General features: G+C 34.7%; 1 protein-coding gene across 1 annotated transcript in view; it reads left to right on the top strand.

Moving 5' to 3' along the window:
- The window catches only part of RCHY1 (ring finger and CHY zinc finger domain containing 1), a 21,242-nt gene extending 5,219 nt beyond the window's left edge, over positions 1-16,023 (top strand). The window contains exons 3-9 of the mRNA XM_045789641.2: positions 154-269; positions 9,203-9,281; positions 11,265-11,309; positions 12,104-12,162; positions 12,259-12,285; positions 13,548-13,668; positions 15,347-16,023. Coding sequence (XP_045645597.1) covers positions 154-269; positions 9,203-9,281; positions 11,265-11,309; positions 12,104-12,162; positions 12,259-12,285; positions 13,548-13,668; positions 15,347-15,475 — 576 coding nt within the window. The 3' untranslated portion in view covers positions 15,476-16,023. The remainder of the gene's footprint in view (positions 1-153; positions 270-9,202; positions 9,282-11,264; positions 11,310-12,103; positions 12,163-12,258; positions 12,286-13,547; positions 13,669-15,346) is intronic.
- Positions 16,024-17,896: the final 1,873 nt, after the last annotated feature.

Genomic DNA, 17,896 nt, shown 5'->3' on the forward strand with positions numbered 1-17,896 from the left:
ATAAGACTTCCTTAACTCTAAGCAATATCTTTGCTTTAAATATTTAAAACCTTATAAAAATCTGCATGTATTGTAACATAAATTGTGGATATTCAAATAATAATACAAAATGTTTTGGTATATTTAATTTTTAATTACACGTATCTGTTTTAGGCCCAACAGACTTGCGAAGAATGTAGCACATTGTTTGGGGAATATTATTGCAGTATATGCCATCTCTTTGACAAAGACAAGAAGCAGTATCATTGTGAAAACTGTGGAATTTGTAGGTACTGTATGTAAAATGTTCTTTTCTAATTACTTTTAATGGACCTGGGCAATAATAGTTTTTAAAATCAACTTTGTTGGGATATAATTTGCATCTAATAAAATGCATTCATTTTAAGTGTCTAGTAAGTATGACAAATATATATAACTGTGTTACTACCAACACGATGAAGATAAAAAACATTTCCATTATTCTAAAAAAATTTTTCATGCCTCTTTTGTAGTGGTAATTTAATTAGCCCATCAGTTATTGTGTGGCTATTTAAAATTTTAAATACTTTTGGATATAAAATACGCTTTTATATGAAGTGTTTTGTAGGCAACTGAAGTAGAAAATTAGGGTGGACTTTTCTTTTTTAAAAATCAGTTTTAAAAAAAATTCTCAAGATATAAGCTGATTTTATAAAAATTGGAAAATATGAAAGTGTAGAAAGAATAAAAATAACCTATAGTCCAGTCTCTTACTGATAAGTTACCATCAACATGCCATATATAAGAATTTTTTCTTTCTAAAAATTCTGTATTAGATATATACAAAAGCACATATGTACAATGTGTTATAAAGCATACTAATACAATAAATAAGTCACTCAGTTTAAGAAATAGAATGTTACTGGGGTGCCTGGGTGGCTCAGTCTTTAAGTGTCTGCCTTTGGCTCAGGGCATGATCCCAGGGTCCTGGGATCGAGCCCTGCATTGGGCTCCATGCTCCACTGGGAGCCTGCTTCTTCCTCTCCCACTCCCCCTGCTTGTATTCCCTCTCTTGCTGGCTGTCTCTCTCTGTCAAATAAATAAATAAAATCTTTAAAAAAAAAAAAAGAAGGAAAAAGAAATAGAATGTTACCAATACTGTTGGAGCTCCAAGTATTCCACTAATCTTCTCTTTCCCATTGGAGATAACCACCCTCTTGAATATTTTAAATCACTTTCTAGCTTTTATGTAGTTTGTTTTTCAGGAAGGATAACAAACATACCAAAAGATGCAGAAATCATAGACAAACACCTTATGAGTTTACTTAGGAAAACATTTTTTTAATCACCACCCAGATCAAAAAGTGGAATGTTCATAGCAATATAGTAGCCTCTCTTATGCCCCCTTCAAGTCAATACACTCTTCCAAAGGTGACCGACCACTCTCCTGAACTTTTGTAAATGGGATCATATAGTATATGCTCTTTTGTGTTATTATATATTTAAGGCAATATCATTAGGTGTTTTCATAGAATTGCTCTATTTTCCTTTATGATTGACCCATTTATCACTATATAATGTCTCTTTTTATTGTTAGCAATATTTCCTGCCTTAAGAGCTACTATATCTAGATCAGCTTTCATTTGATGAGTTTTTGCATGTGTATCCATCCCTTTTTTTTTGTTCCAAACGTCTGTATTTAAGACATGTATCTTGTAAGCAGAACGTAGTTGAATTTTATTTTTTATGGAGTTCGATGAAAACTGTTTTTAGTTAGCATATTTAGTCTACTTATAATTGTATAAGTATATATATATAAATATACAATTTTCCAGTTAAGTCTACAATTTTAGTATTTTCTATTCCCTTAGTATTTGTCTATTTGTCTTTTTTTCCTCCTTGCTTGCCTTCTTTTGGATTAATCAGCAATTTTTCTATTTTGTTATTATTTTCTATAAACTTGTTAGAGATGCATTTTCTATTCTATTATTCTCTTAGTAGTTATCTTAGAAATTATAACATACATCCTTGGTTTACTAGAGTAAATGTGTTTATTGTTTCTGGGCAATGCAAGAACCTTAACTAAAAGGATTTACATGCAATTGTCATGTTTTTTAATGTGTATAAACTCTATAGACATTGTTTTGAACAGCCAATATATTCTTAGATTTACCTACATATTTACCATTTCTGTTGCTCTTCTTGCCTTTCTGCATCTCCTTTGTCTTAAGGATTATTTTCCTTCAGGTTCAAGAATTCTTTTCATTATTACTTTTAGTGAGGCTCTGCTGGTGACAAATTCTGTCACTTTTTTTGTCTCTTTGAAAATGTCTTTATTTTGCCTTCATTTTTAAGATTTTATCTGTTTTGGGTATAGAATTACTTTCCTTCAGCATTTTAAAGATACTCTGGTGCCATGGTTTCTGTTTTTGAGTCACCGAACAGGATTATTATTGCTTCTTTGAAGATAATCTGTCTTTTATCCCTCTCTCGATGTTTTCAAGTCATTGGTTTTTAGCAGTTTTTCCGTGATGTGTCCAGGTTTGTGAGGTATTTATCCGGCTTGCAATTTGTAGAATTTCTTGAATCTGTAGCTTGATGTCTTCTCTCAGTTTTGAAATATTCTTGGCCGGTATCTCTTCAGATAATGTTTCTGCCCCCTGCTTTTGCCTCTCCTGAGACTTTTCACTGTGTCCCATATGTCTCTTAAATTTTTTTTTTCTGTATTTATCTTTTTTTCCCCCCTTCATGCTTAAATTGCATACTTCCTACTGATTTATCTTCCAGGTCTCTTCCGTACTGTGTTGAATAGTCTATTTAATCTAGTGAGTTTTTCATTTTAGGTTTTTTTTTTCCCCTTAAAATTATGGAATTTACATTTAGTCCTCCCCCACCCTCTGTACCTTCCATTTTTTAGGTGAAATTCTTCACCTTTTTTTTTTCCTTCGACATATTAATCACTGGTAATTTAAAGGCAATATCTGAGAAATCCACGATCTTGATTATCTGTGGGTCAGTTCTGATTTCTGTTTTTCCTCCTCTGGTGTTTGGTTCTTTAGTCCTGCCTTTTGGCATGTTTGATACTTTGTTTTAGTTGGTTGTTGGACAAAATTGTATAAGCTCTGGATGCTAATTTTGTCCAAAGAGAATTTTCTTTTGGCAAGCACTTAATTAGAGATAGAACCCATTGATCCAGTTAAAGATTGAGATCATTTGAGGCCAAGTTTCATTTATAAGTCCTGTTCTATTTCGTTTTCCCTAACACTCAGGCTCCTAGGACATGGATCCTTAGGGGGCTTGACTTAAAGCCAAGGTGTTTACCAGTTCATCTCTTGTGGTGTGACCTGGCCTCCAGTTTTTTGTCTCCCTAGCAGAGAAATTGCCAGAGGGTTTACTTGGTTTCCTATCCCTTACCTACTGCTTGGTGCTTAGCTCCTTAGCTTCTAACAGAATAGCGTAGGGACTGCAAGTTCCCCAAGGAGGAAGAAGAAGGGAATGTTGGCTTTGCCTCAGGGTATTTCCCTTCTCTCTGGGATATTGATCCTTTAAGCCCTTAGTTGTTCTTTACTGCTATTAAATAGTTTGTTTGTTTTCTTTGAATCTAGCCTTTGTAGTTATCAGTGGGAGCTTTGGTCCCATACAGGCTACTTTACTTTTGTGGAGTGGAAGTTTACAATACATGTTTAGGTTTGCTTATTTTTAAAATCATACTCTCTATATTTTTTCTGTGGCTTTTTTTTTTTTTTTAACAGAACCTTGTTTCTAGGGTTCATCCTATTTGATTCATGAGCTCCAGTTCATTTTCAGTCTTGTATTGAGTTATTTTGTATGTCAGATCTGCACACAGTTTTTAATTACCACTATTATAACAAAGGAATCAATACATTTTATAGTTAATTTATTGACTATCAAGTTGTTGAGTGTGCAGAATAGATAGACATCTCATCTTACTCTATATGTATTAAGCTTCATGAAATTAAGATGTTCTCAAATTTTAAATTCCTACACCTGGTAAATATTAAGCTTCATGAGAGCAAGGTATTATCAAAGTTTAAATTTGTATACCTGGAAGTGTCATGTATACAGTAGGTGCTTAGTAATTTGTAGGTTGTGTATCTTTAGCAAAATGTTTTTGGTGTTATGATTTCTGTCTGCATATGAGGAAAATTTGTCATCAACATTTAGCATCTAAGTATATTTTTAAATCCTTTTACAAATAAGAGAATATTTTTATTACATATTGCTTATATATTTATTATGAATGACAAGAATAAAGGCAGTAAAAGACAACTTCATTGGAAATTTTAATAAGAATTTAAATGTTGCGGATCTAAATTTTGATACCATATTTTTCTAGTTCTGAAGGGATATGTACTAAATTTGACAGTGTCCTTTGAATGTAGCTATTTAATGGTCATTTGTCATTCATGAATCTGGGACATGTCTATCTTGTTAATAACTGATTCCAGGTTTTAGATACAATTCTAGTAGGTTCTAGCTTGTAATTACTTTAACTTATAGTCCTGTAAATTTTTCAGTTCCTGCACTCATACCATCAAAATATAATATTCATTCCAGATCTCAAATACATCACTAATAGATTCTGGCTTACCATTACTTCTGTCAATGCATTGTCAAATTGAATGTTTTTGAAACCCTGAGAGCTCATAATTGTATTTAAAGGTGACTATCTTTTTAGTTTCAATATAACAAAATATTTTTTATTTTTAGATTTATAAACACCTTATTTAGGATGATCAATCCTGTAAATTTTTTCGATTTTTACATCATCTGTTTTCTTCGAGATACTTTTTTTTTTTTTAAAGATTTTTATTTATTTGAGAGGGAGAGTGAGCAAGAGAGAGAGCACAAGTGGGGGGCGGGGCAAAGGGAGAGGGAGAAGCAGATTCCTCACTGAGCAGGGAGCCTGGTGAGGGGCTTGATCTAAGGACCCGGGGACCATGACCTGAGCTGAAGGCTGGTGCTTGACGACTGAGCTACCCAGGTGCCCCTCTTCCAAATACTTTATACACATACTTCCTTTCAACATTTCTCTATTTAGGAGCCATACCAAGTAAATTTGGTGTATAAAGGTCATAAAAGATGGAAGAATGCTGTTACATCCTTTTAGCAAAATGGGATGGTCTAGCTTCATGTAACAAAATACTGTGAATTGAAGTCCCTCCTGTTGAATGACTGAGTAGGTGAGGAATCCATTTTTTTTTTCCCCTTAGAAATACATTGTGTAGGAGCACCTGGGTGGCTCAGTTGGTTGAACATCCAACTCTTGATTTTGGCTCAGGTCATGATCTCTGGGTCATAAGATGGAGTCCTGTGTCAGGCTCCATGCTCAGCAGGAGTCTGCTGGAGATTCTCTCCCTCTCCCTTTGCCCCTCCCCCCACACTCACTCGCTCTCTCGCTCTCCCTATCTAAAATAAAAATAAGTAAATCTTAAAAAATATATATATGTATATATATTTTTTAAAGATTTTATTTATTTATTTGACAGAGATAGAGACAGCCAGTGAGAGAGGGAACACAAGCAGGGGGAGTGGGAGAGGAAGAAGCAGGCTCATAGCGGAGGAGCCTGATGTGGGGCTCGATCCTGTAACGCCGGGATCACGCCCTGAGCCGAAGGCAGACGCTTAACCGCTGTGCCACCCAGGCGCCCCTTAAAAAAAATATATTGTTCATTTTCTTGTGAGGCCATTTATCTAGGGTATGTGTTTTAGACAGATGATTATGATCACTTCAGGTAGGTATTTTAGGTGGTATTATGTCTATTGTCATTGTTAAAAAAATCTTTGGAACGTGTTTGTACAGTTCTTTCAGAGTGCCTATAGCACACTGAAAATACACTCCTCTTGGGGATTTTCAGAGGTATTCATTTTTATTTTTTTAAACCTTGCTTAAAGATATTGGGAGTAGGGGTGGCTCAGTTGGTTAAGCATCCACCTCTTGATTTCAGCTTAGGTAATGATCTCAGGGCTGTGAGATCAAGCCCTGCATCGGGCTCCATGCTGGGTGTGGAGCCTGCCTAAGATTCTCTCTCTCCCTCTGCCACTCCCACACTCCCCCTCCCTCTCTAAAAAAGAAAAAGATATTGGGAGCAAAATCTATTAAATAAGATTGGCAAATACTGTGTTTAGTCAGAAATGACATGGCCATCAGATAATGACAATTTTTTAAACAATAAAAATATCAAAAGACAAGTTAAAAAACGTTTTTCCAATAGCAGTGTTGTTGGAAACCCTTTACCCATGATTTTAAAAAATCATGTCATTTGAATGTATGAATTATTCTATTTTTACTTAAATATATGTCTTTATTTTGTAGTTGAACCTTCTTTGATACTCTTTTACAGTGAGTCCTCTTTTGGATGTTAAAGACAACTTTTTTGTCTTAAGTATATTATGAAATTTAGTTATTGCTTTTAGTCCATTAAACAAATCTGCAAGGTAAAGGTGATCAGATTTCTCCTACTGGTGCTTGGTACTTATAACACCTCTAAGCTTGACTCTGGTCTCTGGGCTTGAAAATTGTCTTCAGGCAGTAATCATTATAAGGAAATCAGTGGTTCTTCTAGAGTTTATTAATATATTATTCCTGATTTTATATTTTAAAATAGCTCCATGATATTTAGATAATCTTTTGACCATCACAGTTAATTCTCTCAATCTCAAAGAGTGACGTGCCCTAAAGATAGGGTTTCAGTTTTTCTTCAGAGGCAGACATCCAACACTGAATTTTTTTGGCAATGGGTGCATATATCCTTACTGAAATGTACTAGAATGAGCTTTTTCTCTTTTTTTTAAATGGGGAAGTATAATTTCTTACTGTTATTAAGTAAGCACCGGATATTTACCATGAGAGTATGATATGGCAGATGTGGTTTTGGGTTCTGATTTTTGATCTTAAAAAATGTTTCAGCCCTTTGACTGTATAATTCCATTTTTAGATTATTCCAAGGAAATAGAGGTATGTACCAAAAATAATGTGTAGAGTATGTCTTGTACCGATAAATATATAACAAAAATATAATGAAAAATGAGAACCAACATGTATGTTGGAGGATTGTTAAATTTGCAAACACATATTAAAAGTAATTTCTTGAATAATATTTAGGGATTGGGAGAATGATTGGTACAAAATGTCTGTCAGGATATCGTACATACCAAAATATTAGCAGTAATTACCCATGAGTGGTGGGATCATGATTGATGTTTGGTATTTGTTGGTATAATTGTTGCTTCATGTTCTTCTGGGTTTTACACTTTTTTTTTCTTTTTTTAAGGATTTTGAGAGAGAGAGAGAGCACACCCACGAGTGGGGGCAGGGAGGGAGAACTGGGTCAGGATGTAAAAGTATTTACTGTGTGTTGGGGTGAAGTTTGAGAGACACTGCTGCAGAGCCTCCCAGATCACCTCTAACTGGGATTTCAAGTAGTGATGCCAAATTGGCTGTTTTTGTTTAAACAGAGTCTCCTGGTAATAAATCATTTTGGTTTTTGTATGTTAGAAATATCTTTATTTTGCTTTCACTTTTGAAAGATATTTTGTTGGATATAGAATTCTAAGTTGACAGTTTTTTCTTCCAGTACTTTAAAGGTGCTCCTCTACTGTATTCTATATAATACCTGATGCATTGTTTGCAGTGAGAGGTCTGGTGTCATCCTTATCTTTGTTCCTCTGTACAGGCCTTTTTTTTTTCTGGCTGCTTTTAAGATTTTATCTTTGGTTTTGAGCAGTTTGTGATGTTCCGTGATAGAGATTTTTTTCATATTGCTTGTGTTTAGGGTTTGTTGAGCTTTCCTTTTTTGTAAGGGCACAACATAGAATTTTCATTTATCTCTTTTATTCACAACTTCCAGAGAAGTTGCAAACGGTCTTTATTCAGGACACCCCTGTGCCTAGCTAAGTGTTTTCTTATTGTGAAAGAAGGGGATAATAAGAATTTGGGGACAACTGGCAGTCATCTTTATCATGCGAAATACATTTCAAATGGATAAAAGAAAAATATAAAAATTCCTAAGTATTAGAGGTATACATATATTTATAACCTGTAGATTTCAAAAGTCTTTCCTAAACAAGAGGCAGAAGCATAAGCTGTAAAGGAAAATATCAGTGGTTTTTTAGTACGTAGGAGTTAAAATGGCTGTATGACAAAATATATAAATCAAGATAGATGACATACCAGGAAATTGTAAATATACGAATGAAAAAGATGAATAGTCAGGATATATAAACAGATGTTTTAAAATGGTAAAAGGCAGATACCGTAGAATGAACAGAGCATACATGAACAGACAATCCACAGTAGAAATCCGTGTGGTTCATAAACATTAAAATATATTTCCTGTCTCATTACCTGAGAAATGCAAATTAAAATGACATCTTTTATTTGTCTATCATCTAGGTAACCAGTGTTCACTGGGGTGTGGGGGACACGGGTGCTGTCACACATTGTTAATGGGAGCATAATTTAGTATTGTCTTTTTGGAGGTCAGTTTGTTAGTATCAAAACCAATGATGCAATACCCTCTGATCCCGTAGTTTCACTTTTAGGAATCTTATAAAAATTATCAACAGATGGGCTGAGTGGTGTCTGTATAAGCATATTTATTTATTTATTTGAAGATTTTATTTTTATTTGTCAGAGCACAAGCAGAGGGAGAGGGAGAAGCAGGAGCCCGATGGGGGACTTGATCCCAGGACCCTGGGATCATGACCTGAGCTGAAAGCAGACGCTTAACTGACTGAGCCACCCAGGTGTCCCTGTATAAGCATATTTATTTTATATCATTGTATTGACTAAAGATAGTAAATTATATACGGGAATACTTTTAAGAATTATGATCTATCTATACTGTGTAATACTGTGTAATTATGAAGAGAAGTGAAGTGGTTCTATATAGACAGAATAATCTTCAGGATATGTTTTCAGTGAAAAAAAAATCACAGAACAGGATATATAGAAAGAATCCGTTTATGTAAAAAATAAAGCCCAAAGGTTGTGTGCGTGTATGTATTGCGTATACACTTTTATAGAAGAAACGTGGATAGATACCATTCTGTTTATAGTGCTTATGTTTGGGGAGTAACATTGGGGAGGTGGGGGTTTACCCCATGTTCGTCATTGTGATTTGAACTAACTTTACAATGAAACTAAACTTACATAAAAATGAGTAAATTACCATTGTAGTGAAAATGAAGCTAATTTTTTGGCTTTCTCGTGTATTTTTAGGATTGGTCCAAAGGAAGACTTTTTCCACTGTCTGAAATGTAACTTATGCCTAGCTATGAATCTCCAAGGAAAGCACAAGGTATATAATTAAGTTTGCATAATTTAAAAAGTATTATATTGTGTTTGAAAACCGGCTTAAATCGTTATATGTTTGGAAGCATGCTAATTTTCAGATACTACCAAGTACAACTATGTTGCTTTTTATTTTTGAGCATTAATAAGTAGGTGTTCTAAGACTGATGCCTCAGAGTATCTGATCTACAATTCTTTTTCTTCTGTATAGTGAATACCTTTTTTTTTAAAGAATTATTTATTTAGAGAGCACACAAGCACGGGGAGGGGCAGAGGGAAGGGGAGAATCTCGAGTAGACTCTGTGCTGAGCACAGGGCTTGATCCCAGGACCCTGAGATCATGACCTGAGCCGAAATCAAGAATTGGCCACTTAACTGACTGAGCCATCTAGGTGCCCCATAATGTGTAAGAATACTTATATCAGTTATTAGCATAATGTTGACAACTTCTAAGTAAGTTTATGGATTCATCTCATTGATACTCGTTTTAAAAATAACTAAAAAGGAGGGGCGCCTGGGTAGCATAATCAGTTAAGCATCTGTCTTCGGCTCAGGTCACGATCCCAGGGTCCTGGGGTCGAGCCCTGCATCATCAGGCTCCTTGCTCAAGTGCATGCCTGCTTCTCCCTCTCCTTCTCCCTTCCCCCTACTTGTGCTCTCTCGCTCTCTGTCAAATAAATCCGTAAGAAATTAAAAAAAAAAAAAAAAAGTAAAATTGCATAGTAAAAAACAATAGCAATGTAACAGCATTTCAAGAAAATTCAGAAAATATTTTTATATTTCCTTTCATAGTTAGAAATATTTTTAATTTTGGATATAATAATTATGTCATGATACCAGGCCCTTTAAAATTATTTTTCATTATTTAGAAAAAAATCTAAAAAAAATCAGAGATTGGAGAGGCTAATGAGGATTTTTTTAAGTTTTTTATTTTAATTTGATACGGTTAACATTAATGAGGATTTTTAAATAGATGCTGGCCTAAAATAGTCAAGTGTTACAAGAAATTGAATTGCATAATGAGCATTTGGGATATGGTGACAAGGGAGAAGGGAAAAAGAATGGGGCTGAATAAAGATGACTCCTAAGCTTTTTAGCCCTTGCTTTAAGGTACTTGATTGATAGACTGTGAATTTGTTGGAATTAAAAGATTTGAGTTTGGTTTTATAGACTTGGGTTGGGCGATGATAGCTGTGTGGTCTTTCAAAAACTGTATACACATTTTCTTTTATGGTATCTTTGTTTTGTTTGTCGGTTGTTTTTTTATGGTCTGTATTTTAGTAAATGGTTCTATCATATACTCAGGTGCTCACTTAAAAAACCTGGGCATCATCCATGGCTTGGTGTTTCCCATTACCTTCCCGTGTTTAATCAGCCTGTTTTACCAAGTTAAGAAATCTGGCACTGGAGGCAGCCTATTGGAGCTCAAATACAGTTCCACCTCTTATTAGCATGTGACTTTGGAAGTTATTGAGCTTCTCTAGGCCTCAAATACCTCATCAGTAAAATGGGGTAATAATTGTACCTGCGTTTAGAATTGTGGGACTTGATTGAGCTAATGCAGGTAATGTACTTAATATATGGCATGTAGTAAATTTCAGTACTATGAACCGTTATCATTGTCAATATCCTTAAGTAGCTTTGGAACAAAATACATATAAAATAGAGAGATTCCAAACATTATTATTTCTGCATCTTTGGTAAATCTTGATTCACTGATTTTCTTTATTTGTAAAATGAAGATAATTTGAACAATTAAGATGTATTGAATAATTTCATTGTTTCAGGTAATGTGCAAAGCCTGAAATAGTTGGTGTGAGTTAACTGTGCAGTTCTTGTCTGACATATAAGAGACATGTATTAGTGTTAATTATTGTCTTTAGTAAGTTAGTATCATTGTTTTCTTTATCATTAGTTTTTGTTAATATGTATGTATCTGTCATTTCCATCCAGTTAAGCTTTTAGTAATTTGAGTTTCTCTCTTAAACAGTGTATTGAAAATGTTTCCAGGCAGAATTGTCCAATATGTTTGGAGGTAAGCTTAAAATATTACTTGCTTTGGAAATATGCCCCTTTTTTTTTTTAAATTCAGTTTATTCTCTAGAAAACCTGAGGACATCTAAAGAGTGAGAAATAATATTTTCTTAGCAAAAGTCATGTTGAAATTGCAATAAAGGGGTGCCTGGCTCTCTCAGTCTGTGGAGATGCAAGTCTTGATATCAGGGTTGTGAGTTTAAGCCCCATGTTGGATGTGGAGCCTACTTAAAAAAATTACAACAAATTTGGGAGTAGCAAATTTGTGAGGTGTTAATAACTTTAAAAAACATTCCATTTTTTAAGATTAAATTTTTTAAAATTTAAATTCAGTTAATTAACATATAATGTATTTGTTTCAGGGGAAGGTGCAGGTCTCTGATTCATCAGTCTTATATAATACCCAGTGCTCATTACATCACATACCCTCCCCAGTGTCTGTCACCCAGTTTCCCCATCCCTCCACCTCTCTCCCCTCTAGCAACCCTCAGTTTGTTTGCTATGATTGAGTCTCTTATGGTTTGTCTCCCTCTCTGGTTTTGTCTTGTTTCATTTTTTCCTCTCTTCCCCTATGATCCTCTGCCTTGTTTCTTAAATTCCACATATCAGTGAGATCATATGATAATTGTCTTTCTCTGATTGACTTATTTTGCTTAGGATAATACCCTCTAGTTCCATCCACGTCATTGCAAATGGCAAGATTTCATTTTTTTTGGAAATATTCCCTCTGGAATTTAAAGTACTTGGATGTTTATATTGTCTTCATGCAAACACTAACATTTATTTCCTTTATAGGACATTCACACATCCCGTGTTGTTGCTCATGTCTTGCCATGTGGACATCTTTTACATAGGTAAAGTAATTCTTTTTTTTTTTTTCTCAGAAATGTTTGAAAATAGTGGAGGTGCTTTTTTGCTTTACTAAAATAGTGTTATATATTTTTTTTCAGAACGTGTTATGAAGAAATGTTGAAAGAGTGAGTGTTTGATGGGATTTTTAAAAGTTATAACTGTAAGATGTCTGATTTTTTTTTTTTGGCACGGGGGATATGGCGGTTGGCAAACATTGCTGATACTTAAATCTTATTGGCATGGCAGATACTTATCTTGAGATGGGTAGGGTAAATGAATAGTGTTAAATTGGGCAAAGCATTTTGCAGATACAGGACTGCATCTTTGTCTCCATGCTTGTATTATGCTTTATCTCATCCCACAACTTGCAAGACCTACCTCTTCTTCTCTGGCTGTGCTTACCAGGGGGCACAGACTCTGCCAAAGGTAATCCATAGCACTGTAAAAATGCTGAGGCATGTTGCTCAAAATTCTGTTAAGTCTTTATATTGGCCCAGGATAATCATCTGCAAAGAAAGCTGGTAACAAGATTATCTAAAGCAGAGACTTTATTGTGGGGGAAGGATGTTAAAATGAAATGAGAGTAGTTAGGAGAGAAGAGACTGTGTAAATGTATTTTGGTCCTGCAAATTCATAAGCAAAACTTTTAATTTTAGAGCCAGGTAGAAGGGAATCCTTCAGAATTTTTAGAAAGAAAATGATACAATCTGAATTGCCTGACTATATTAAGAAATTGAGGTTATTTAGCTAAAAAAAAGCAGCTGAACAGGTTTTTAAAATATATTAAATATAGGGGTGCCTGGCTCACTCAGTTGGAAGAGCATGTGACTCTTGGTCTTGGGTTGGGAGTTTGAGCCCCATGTTGGGCGTAGAGATTACTTAAATAAAGAACTTTATATAAAAAATGTATTAAATGTATTCTACAAAGAATAGGGACTAATTCCTTTAGAGAACTGAGGAAAAAGAAGAGGTCTAAAAAATACCATAGGTTACAGGATTTTTTTTTTTTAAAGATTTTATTTATTTATTTGACAGAGAGAGAGACAGCCAGCGAGAGAGGGAACACAAGCAGGGGGAGTGGGAGAGGAAGAAGCAGGCTCCCAGTGGAGCAGGGAGCCCGATGCGGGGCTCGATCCCAGGACCCTGGGATCAGAACCTGAGCCAAAGGCAGACGCTTAACAACTGAGCTGCCCAGGCGCCTCGTGGGTTACAGGATTTAATTAATAACTATAGTGTAAAAGTTCCCAGGTTTGTAACAGGTCATCCTGAAATACAGAATAATGCTCTGTTTTGGATGGTTTATGTGCCAGTTAGCATGCATCTTGTATACCTGAGTTGATATACTCCTTGTTTAATGTTTGGAAAATAACCTTTCTATCTCTTCTAGAGGCTACAGATGCCCACTGTGCATGCACTCTGCTTTAGACATGACGCGGTACTGGAGACAGCTGGATGATGAGGTAGCACAGACTCCTATGCCGTCAGAATATCAGAACATGACTGTGGATGTGAGTATAATCATTTTAGGTTCCTGGTGGATGTTCTTGTTTATTTTTGCCTTTTTGCTGAAATCTGTCTAAAAAATACTGCTTTGGGGGGGCGCCTGGGTGGCGCAGTCGTTAAGCGTCTGCCTTCGGCTCAGGGCATGATCCCGGCATTCTGGGATTGAGTCCCACATCAGGCTCCTCCACTAGGATCCTGCTTCTTCCTCTCCCACTCCCCCTGCGTGTGTTCCCTCTCTCGCTGGCTGTCTTTCTCTGTCAAATAAATAAATAAAATCTTAAAAAAAAAAAAATACTGCTTTGGCATAGACACCAATGTGATGATTAATGGGAAGGACCAAATAATAGATTTTAGTTACTTTGAATTCAAAAGACCAGACCAAAAAACTCCTGAGAATACCTTAATGCAATTCTTCCTGACACTAGATGGCAGGCAAAAACTTCATTCTGAATTATTTACATCTTACTTGTCAGAGCCAGTCAGTAATGTAACTGAGTGGAGGTGAATTACTGCTCTCATGTTTTATTTTAATGATGATTTATTTGTAATTATTTTTAATTTTATTTCAGGCATATGTCTTTGTTGATTTTTGAAGAAGATTACTTTTGTTTTTTAATGTTCATTACCCTTTTTATTCATGTGGATAATTGACTTGCTAGTAAGGTCAATGAAGGATCACTTTTAGAATAATTGATAATTATGTGATGTTTTACTACAGGCTTCAGTATGCTATGTTCCATGTAAATCATTTTTTCAAATAACAGCTTTATTGAGATATAATTTATATGCCATGTAACTCGTCCATTCGAAATGTGCAGTTCAGTGCTATTTAGTATATTCTTGGAGTTGTGCAAACATCACCATCATCAGTTTTAGGATATTTTTATTGCCCCCATGCCCGTTAGCAGCCATTCCCCAATCCCCTAGCTCTAGGCAATCACTAATCTTTCTACATTCAGATTGTATTCTTATTTTCCAGATTATAATTTGAGCAAATTTGGAAGTTTTCTATTTATTATGGTATGGTATTCTAAAGCTAATGGTTTTCTCACATAATAATGCATTGATCTATTTTCAGGTTAACACCTTTTTATTTTTCAGGATTCAGTACTAGAAGAGATTAATTCCCAAGTGACATTTTATTGTCATTTTAGGGATGTGCCAAAAGCTTCTTTTTATTAAAGTAGGAACTACTTTTTTGGACTTTAATTCATTCCTGAGGCATTAAGAACTTAGTATATTAAACCTAAAGAATAAGCAAAAATATTGAAATTGTGTAAAGATTTGTTTTATTAACTAATAAGAATTTCGCAGGTGTCAAGGAAAAATAAATCATGTATGTTATTTTGAATTCTGAGTATAGGTGTCAATCAGATTATACCTGTTAGATTTTATGCTCAGTACTATTTATACTATTTGGGAACAGTTTTAAAATAAGACTTCTTGACTCAAATCTACGCTTTCATCTTCTAAATTCAAAGCTACCTTAATAGCCTCTTAGAGTTTTCATCAAAAGACATTTTCATCACAAAAGACATTTCTGTTTAGGGAAATATTTAGACTTAGCTATATGTGTTTCAGTTCTTCGGTATGATTTTTGAGGAATTGTTTTGAGCAGACAATGCCATTTTCTATCTATAAGGTTTAATATACTTAATTTGAATTCATCTTTTCACTTTTCAGATTCTCTGCAATGATTGCAATGGGAGATCTACAGTCCAGTTCCATATTTTAGGCATGAAATGTAATATTTGTGAATCCTACAATACTGCTCAAGCTGGAGGTTGTAGAATTTCACTAGATCAGCAATGACCAGGGTATACTACACTGGAAAACTCAGCATTTTCTGATCTAGAAAAAGGCTATCTTTAGTATTTTCTTGTCATAATGTGTCAGAATCTATGCATTAGAGTTGATGTGTTTTGTACTAGTGTCACAGCATAAAATCATATTACATGTACTTAAGGATTCAGGGTCTCTTTATAGAATTATCATAGCTTTATATTGGATGAAAGCCACTGTGCTTGTTTTTGATTGGGAATTCCTTTAGTGTCAATTGTTTGGAAGCCAATGATGTTTGCCACTGAAATTCACATCTAGAGAAGTATATTATACTTCCATGGAACTTTGCATTAAGTGACACTATGCACAAAGAGTTCATTTCTAGTTCTTGATAGAACTGCACTTATTTCTCAGTATTATTCTTGACTTTTTAAGGGCTGTGCTATAATGAGAATATGTTCTGTCTTACTGTTGAAATCTTATTACACATACTTTAGAATTTTCTAAGACAGTCCTTTGGATCCTGTAAATGTGAATTTTGATGTAATAACTGCTAATAAAATTATATCGAAACGGTGTTTTATGGAAAGTTTTTTCCAAGGTTATCTGTTTTTGGCTCAACTTCAGCAATATAGTCATATGTATTTCTCTCTATAAATACAAATATGCATACACATATATGTTTGTATATATATTTCTATAGAAAACCTCTTTTTTTTTTCCTTTTGAAGTATTCTTCCATTAGAGTAGTCAAGAAAAATATAATAGAACTCTTCCAAGCCTTAAGAAAAACCATCGACATTGAAATAATTTTATTTTGGTTTCCCAAAGTTATTCTTCAAGGATTAATTCATTCGGTCAGCAAGTTTTCAGTGACCAACTACTATGTGCAGGGTAAGGTTCTAGATGGCTGTGGAGACAACAGTGAACGATATAGACAGAAGTCCCTGCCCTCATGGTGGTGCCTCGTTCTTCATATGCCTCATGACTAGCCTTTTCCTTGCCTTTTTTATTTATGAAGTGGTTGTCTTTGGTGTAAATGTCTTTTCTTCCCCAAGTGCTTGAGAGTAGGTAAGTAGAAGGGGCATGGAATATTCCTGGTAAGATCTCAATTTTATAATACTTTTTTGGGCTCATGTAATGGAATTAAATACACCTCTTAATTCAAGAACAAAATACACAAAAATGCTTTGATGATCCTACAGCTTTTAGAGTAGAGTTCCAGTATCCACCTTAGCCTGTTTTATAAAGAGCTTTAGGTTAGGAAGTAAAATGTGTACATATCAGTTGATGGGTATTTATTGAACACCATTTTTGTAACTTTGAGCTAGTTGAATCCCTTGCAAATAAGAAAGTTTGTCTTAGAACTAGAAATCCTAACATTTCTGGTAAATTTATTTCTTCTGTTGAAGTCTCTTTACCCGGATAAAGGCAATGGTATTGATTTTGTTTTGGGCCCAGATCTTTATTCTCTTCTGCCTTCCTGTCTTCTCTCTTCTACTCCTCTTGTGTTCTCCCTGTGTCAGTTTCCTTGGCCTAGGCAGAGGAGCAGGGCTGATCTTGATTTGGGGAAGGAATGTGTTATCTTGCCAGGTGTTAACCAATCAGTATACAAATAAGGAAAGACTCATTTTCCAGTTGTATTACTTTTTATTTCTGTTATCTCACCATGTTAAACTAATTTAAATCCTATTGCTTTTAATCACAGAATCACTGGATCTTGAGTAGGAGTGAGCGTATAATAGTAACAAAGCTTCGTGTTTTGAGCATCTACTGTGTGCCAGGCTTATGCATTAGTATTGATCGTCATGATAATTCTGTAGGGTAAGTGTTGTCTTCAATTTATAGATGAGAAAGCTGAGGTTCAGAGGTTAAATGACCAGCCTGAGTAAATGATAGTTATTAAGTGTTGGGAGCTGGGAATCAGATTAGGTGTCTGTGACCCCAAACACCCTGTACCACCCGGCCTTTCACTCAAACTTCGATTTTGTTCAACTACCTGTGTAATAGCTAAGTCCTCTACATGGAGGAGCTCATGATTTGATAGACTGTCCATTTTTAGATGCTTTAATTCAAAATCTGATTACTTACATCTTCAACTCAGGATCCAAATTTGTCCAAAATAATGCAGGATTAAATGCAATCATTTGTTTACATCCAGTCATGTGCTTGAAGCAGTTTTCAGATGCCCTTGAAGTCTCTAGGCTGTAGTACTCAGGATTTCTTCAAAGATTTGTCGTTGGCACGTTAATTCGTGTTTAAAATCCTACAATTCTCATTCACAATTAGAAGTTCCTTAGCATTCAGTATGTAATACTTAATATGGATAATCTTAAATGTTTTTGGCTTTTTCTGATTTCAAAAATATCTGTTGTAGGAAATGTGTAAGAAAAGGTGAAAAACTCACAATCTCATCTTCCAGAGGTAAATATTATTAACATTTTAACAGAT

The sequence above is a fragment of the Ursus americanus genome, chromosome 8 (genome assembly GCF_024610735.1).
Source record: "Ursus americanus isolate L20-20 chromosome 8, mUrsAme1.1.p, whole genome shotgun sequence".
Taxonomy (NCBI): Eukaryota; Metazoa; Chordata; class Mammalia; order Carnivora; family Ursidae; genus Ursus; species Ursus americanus.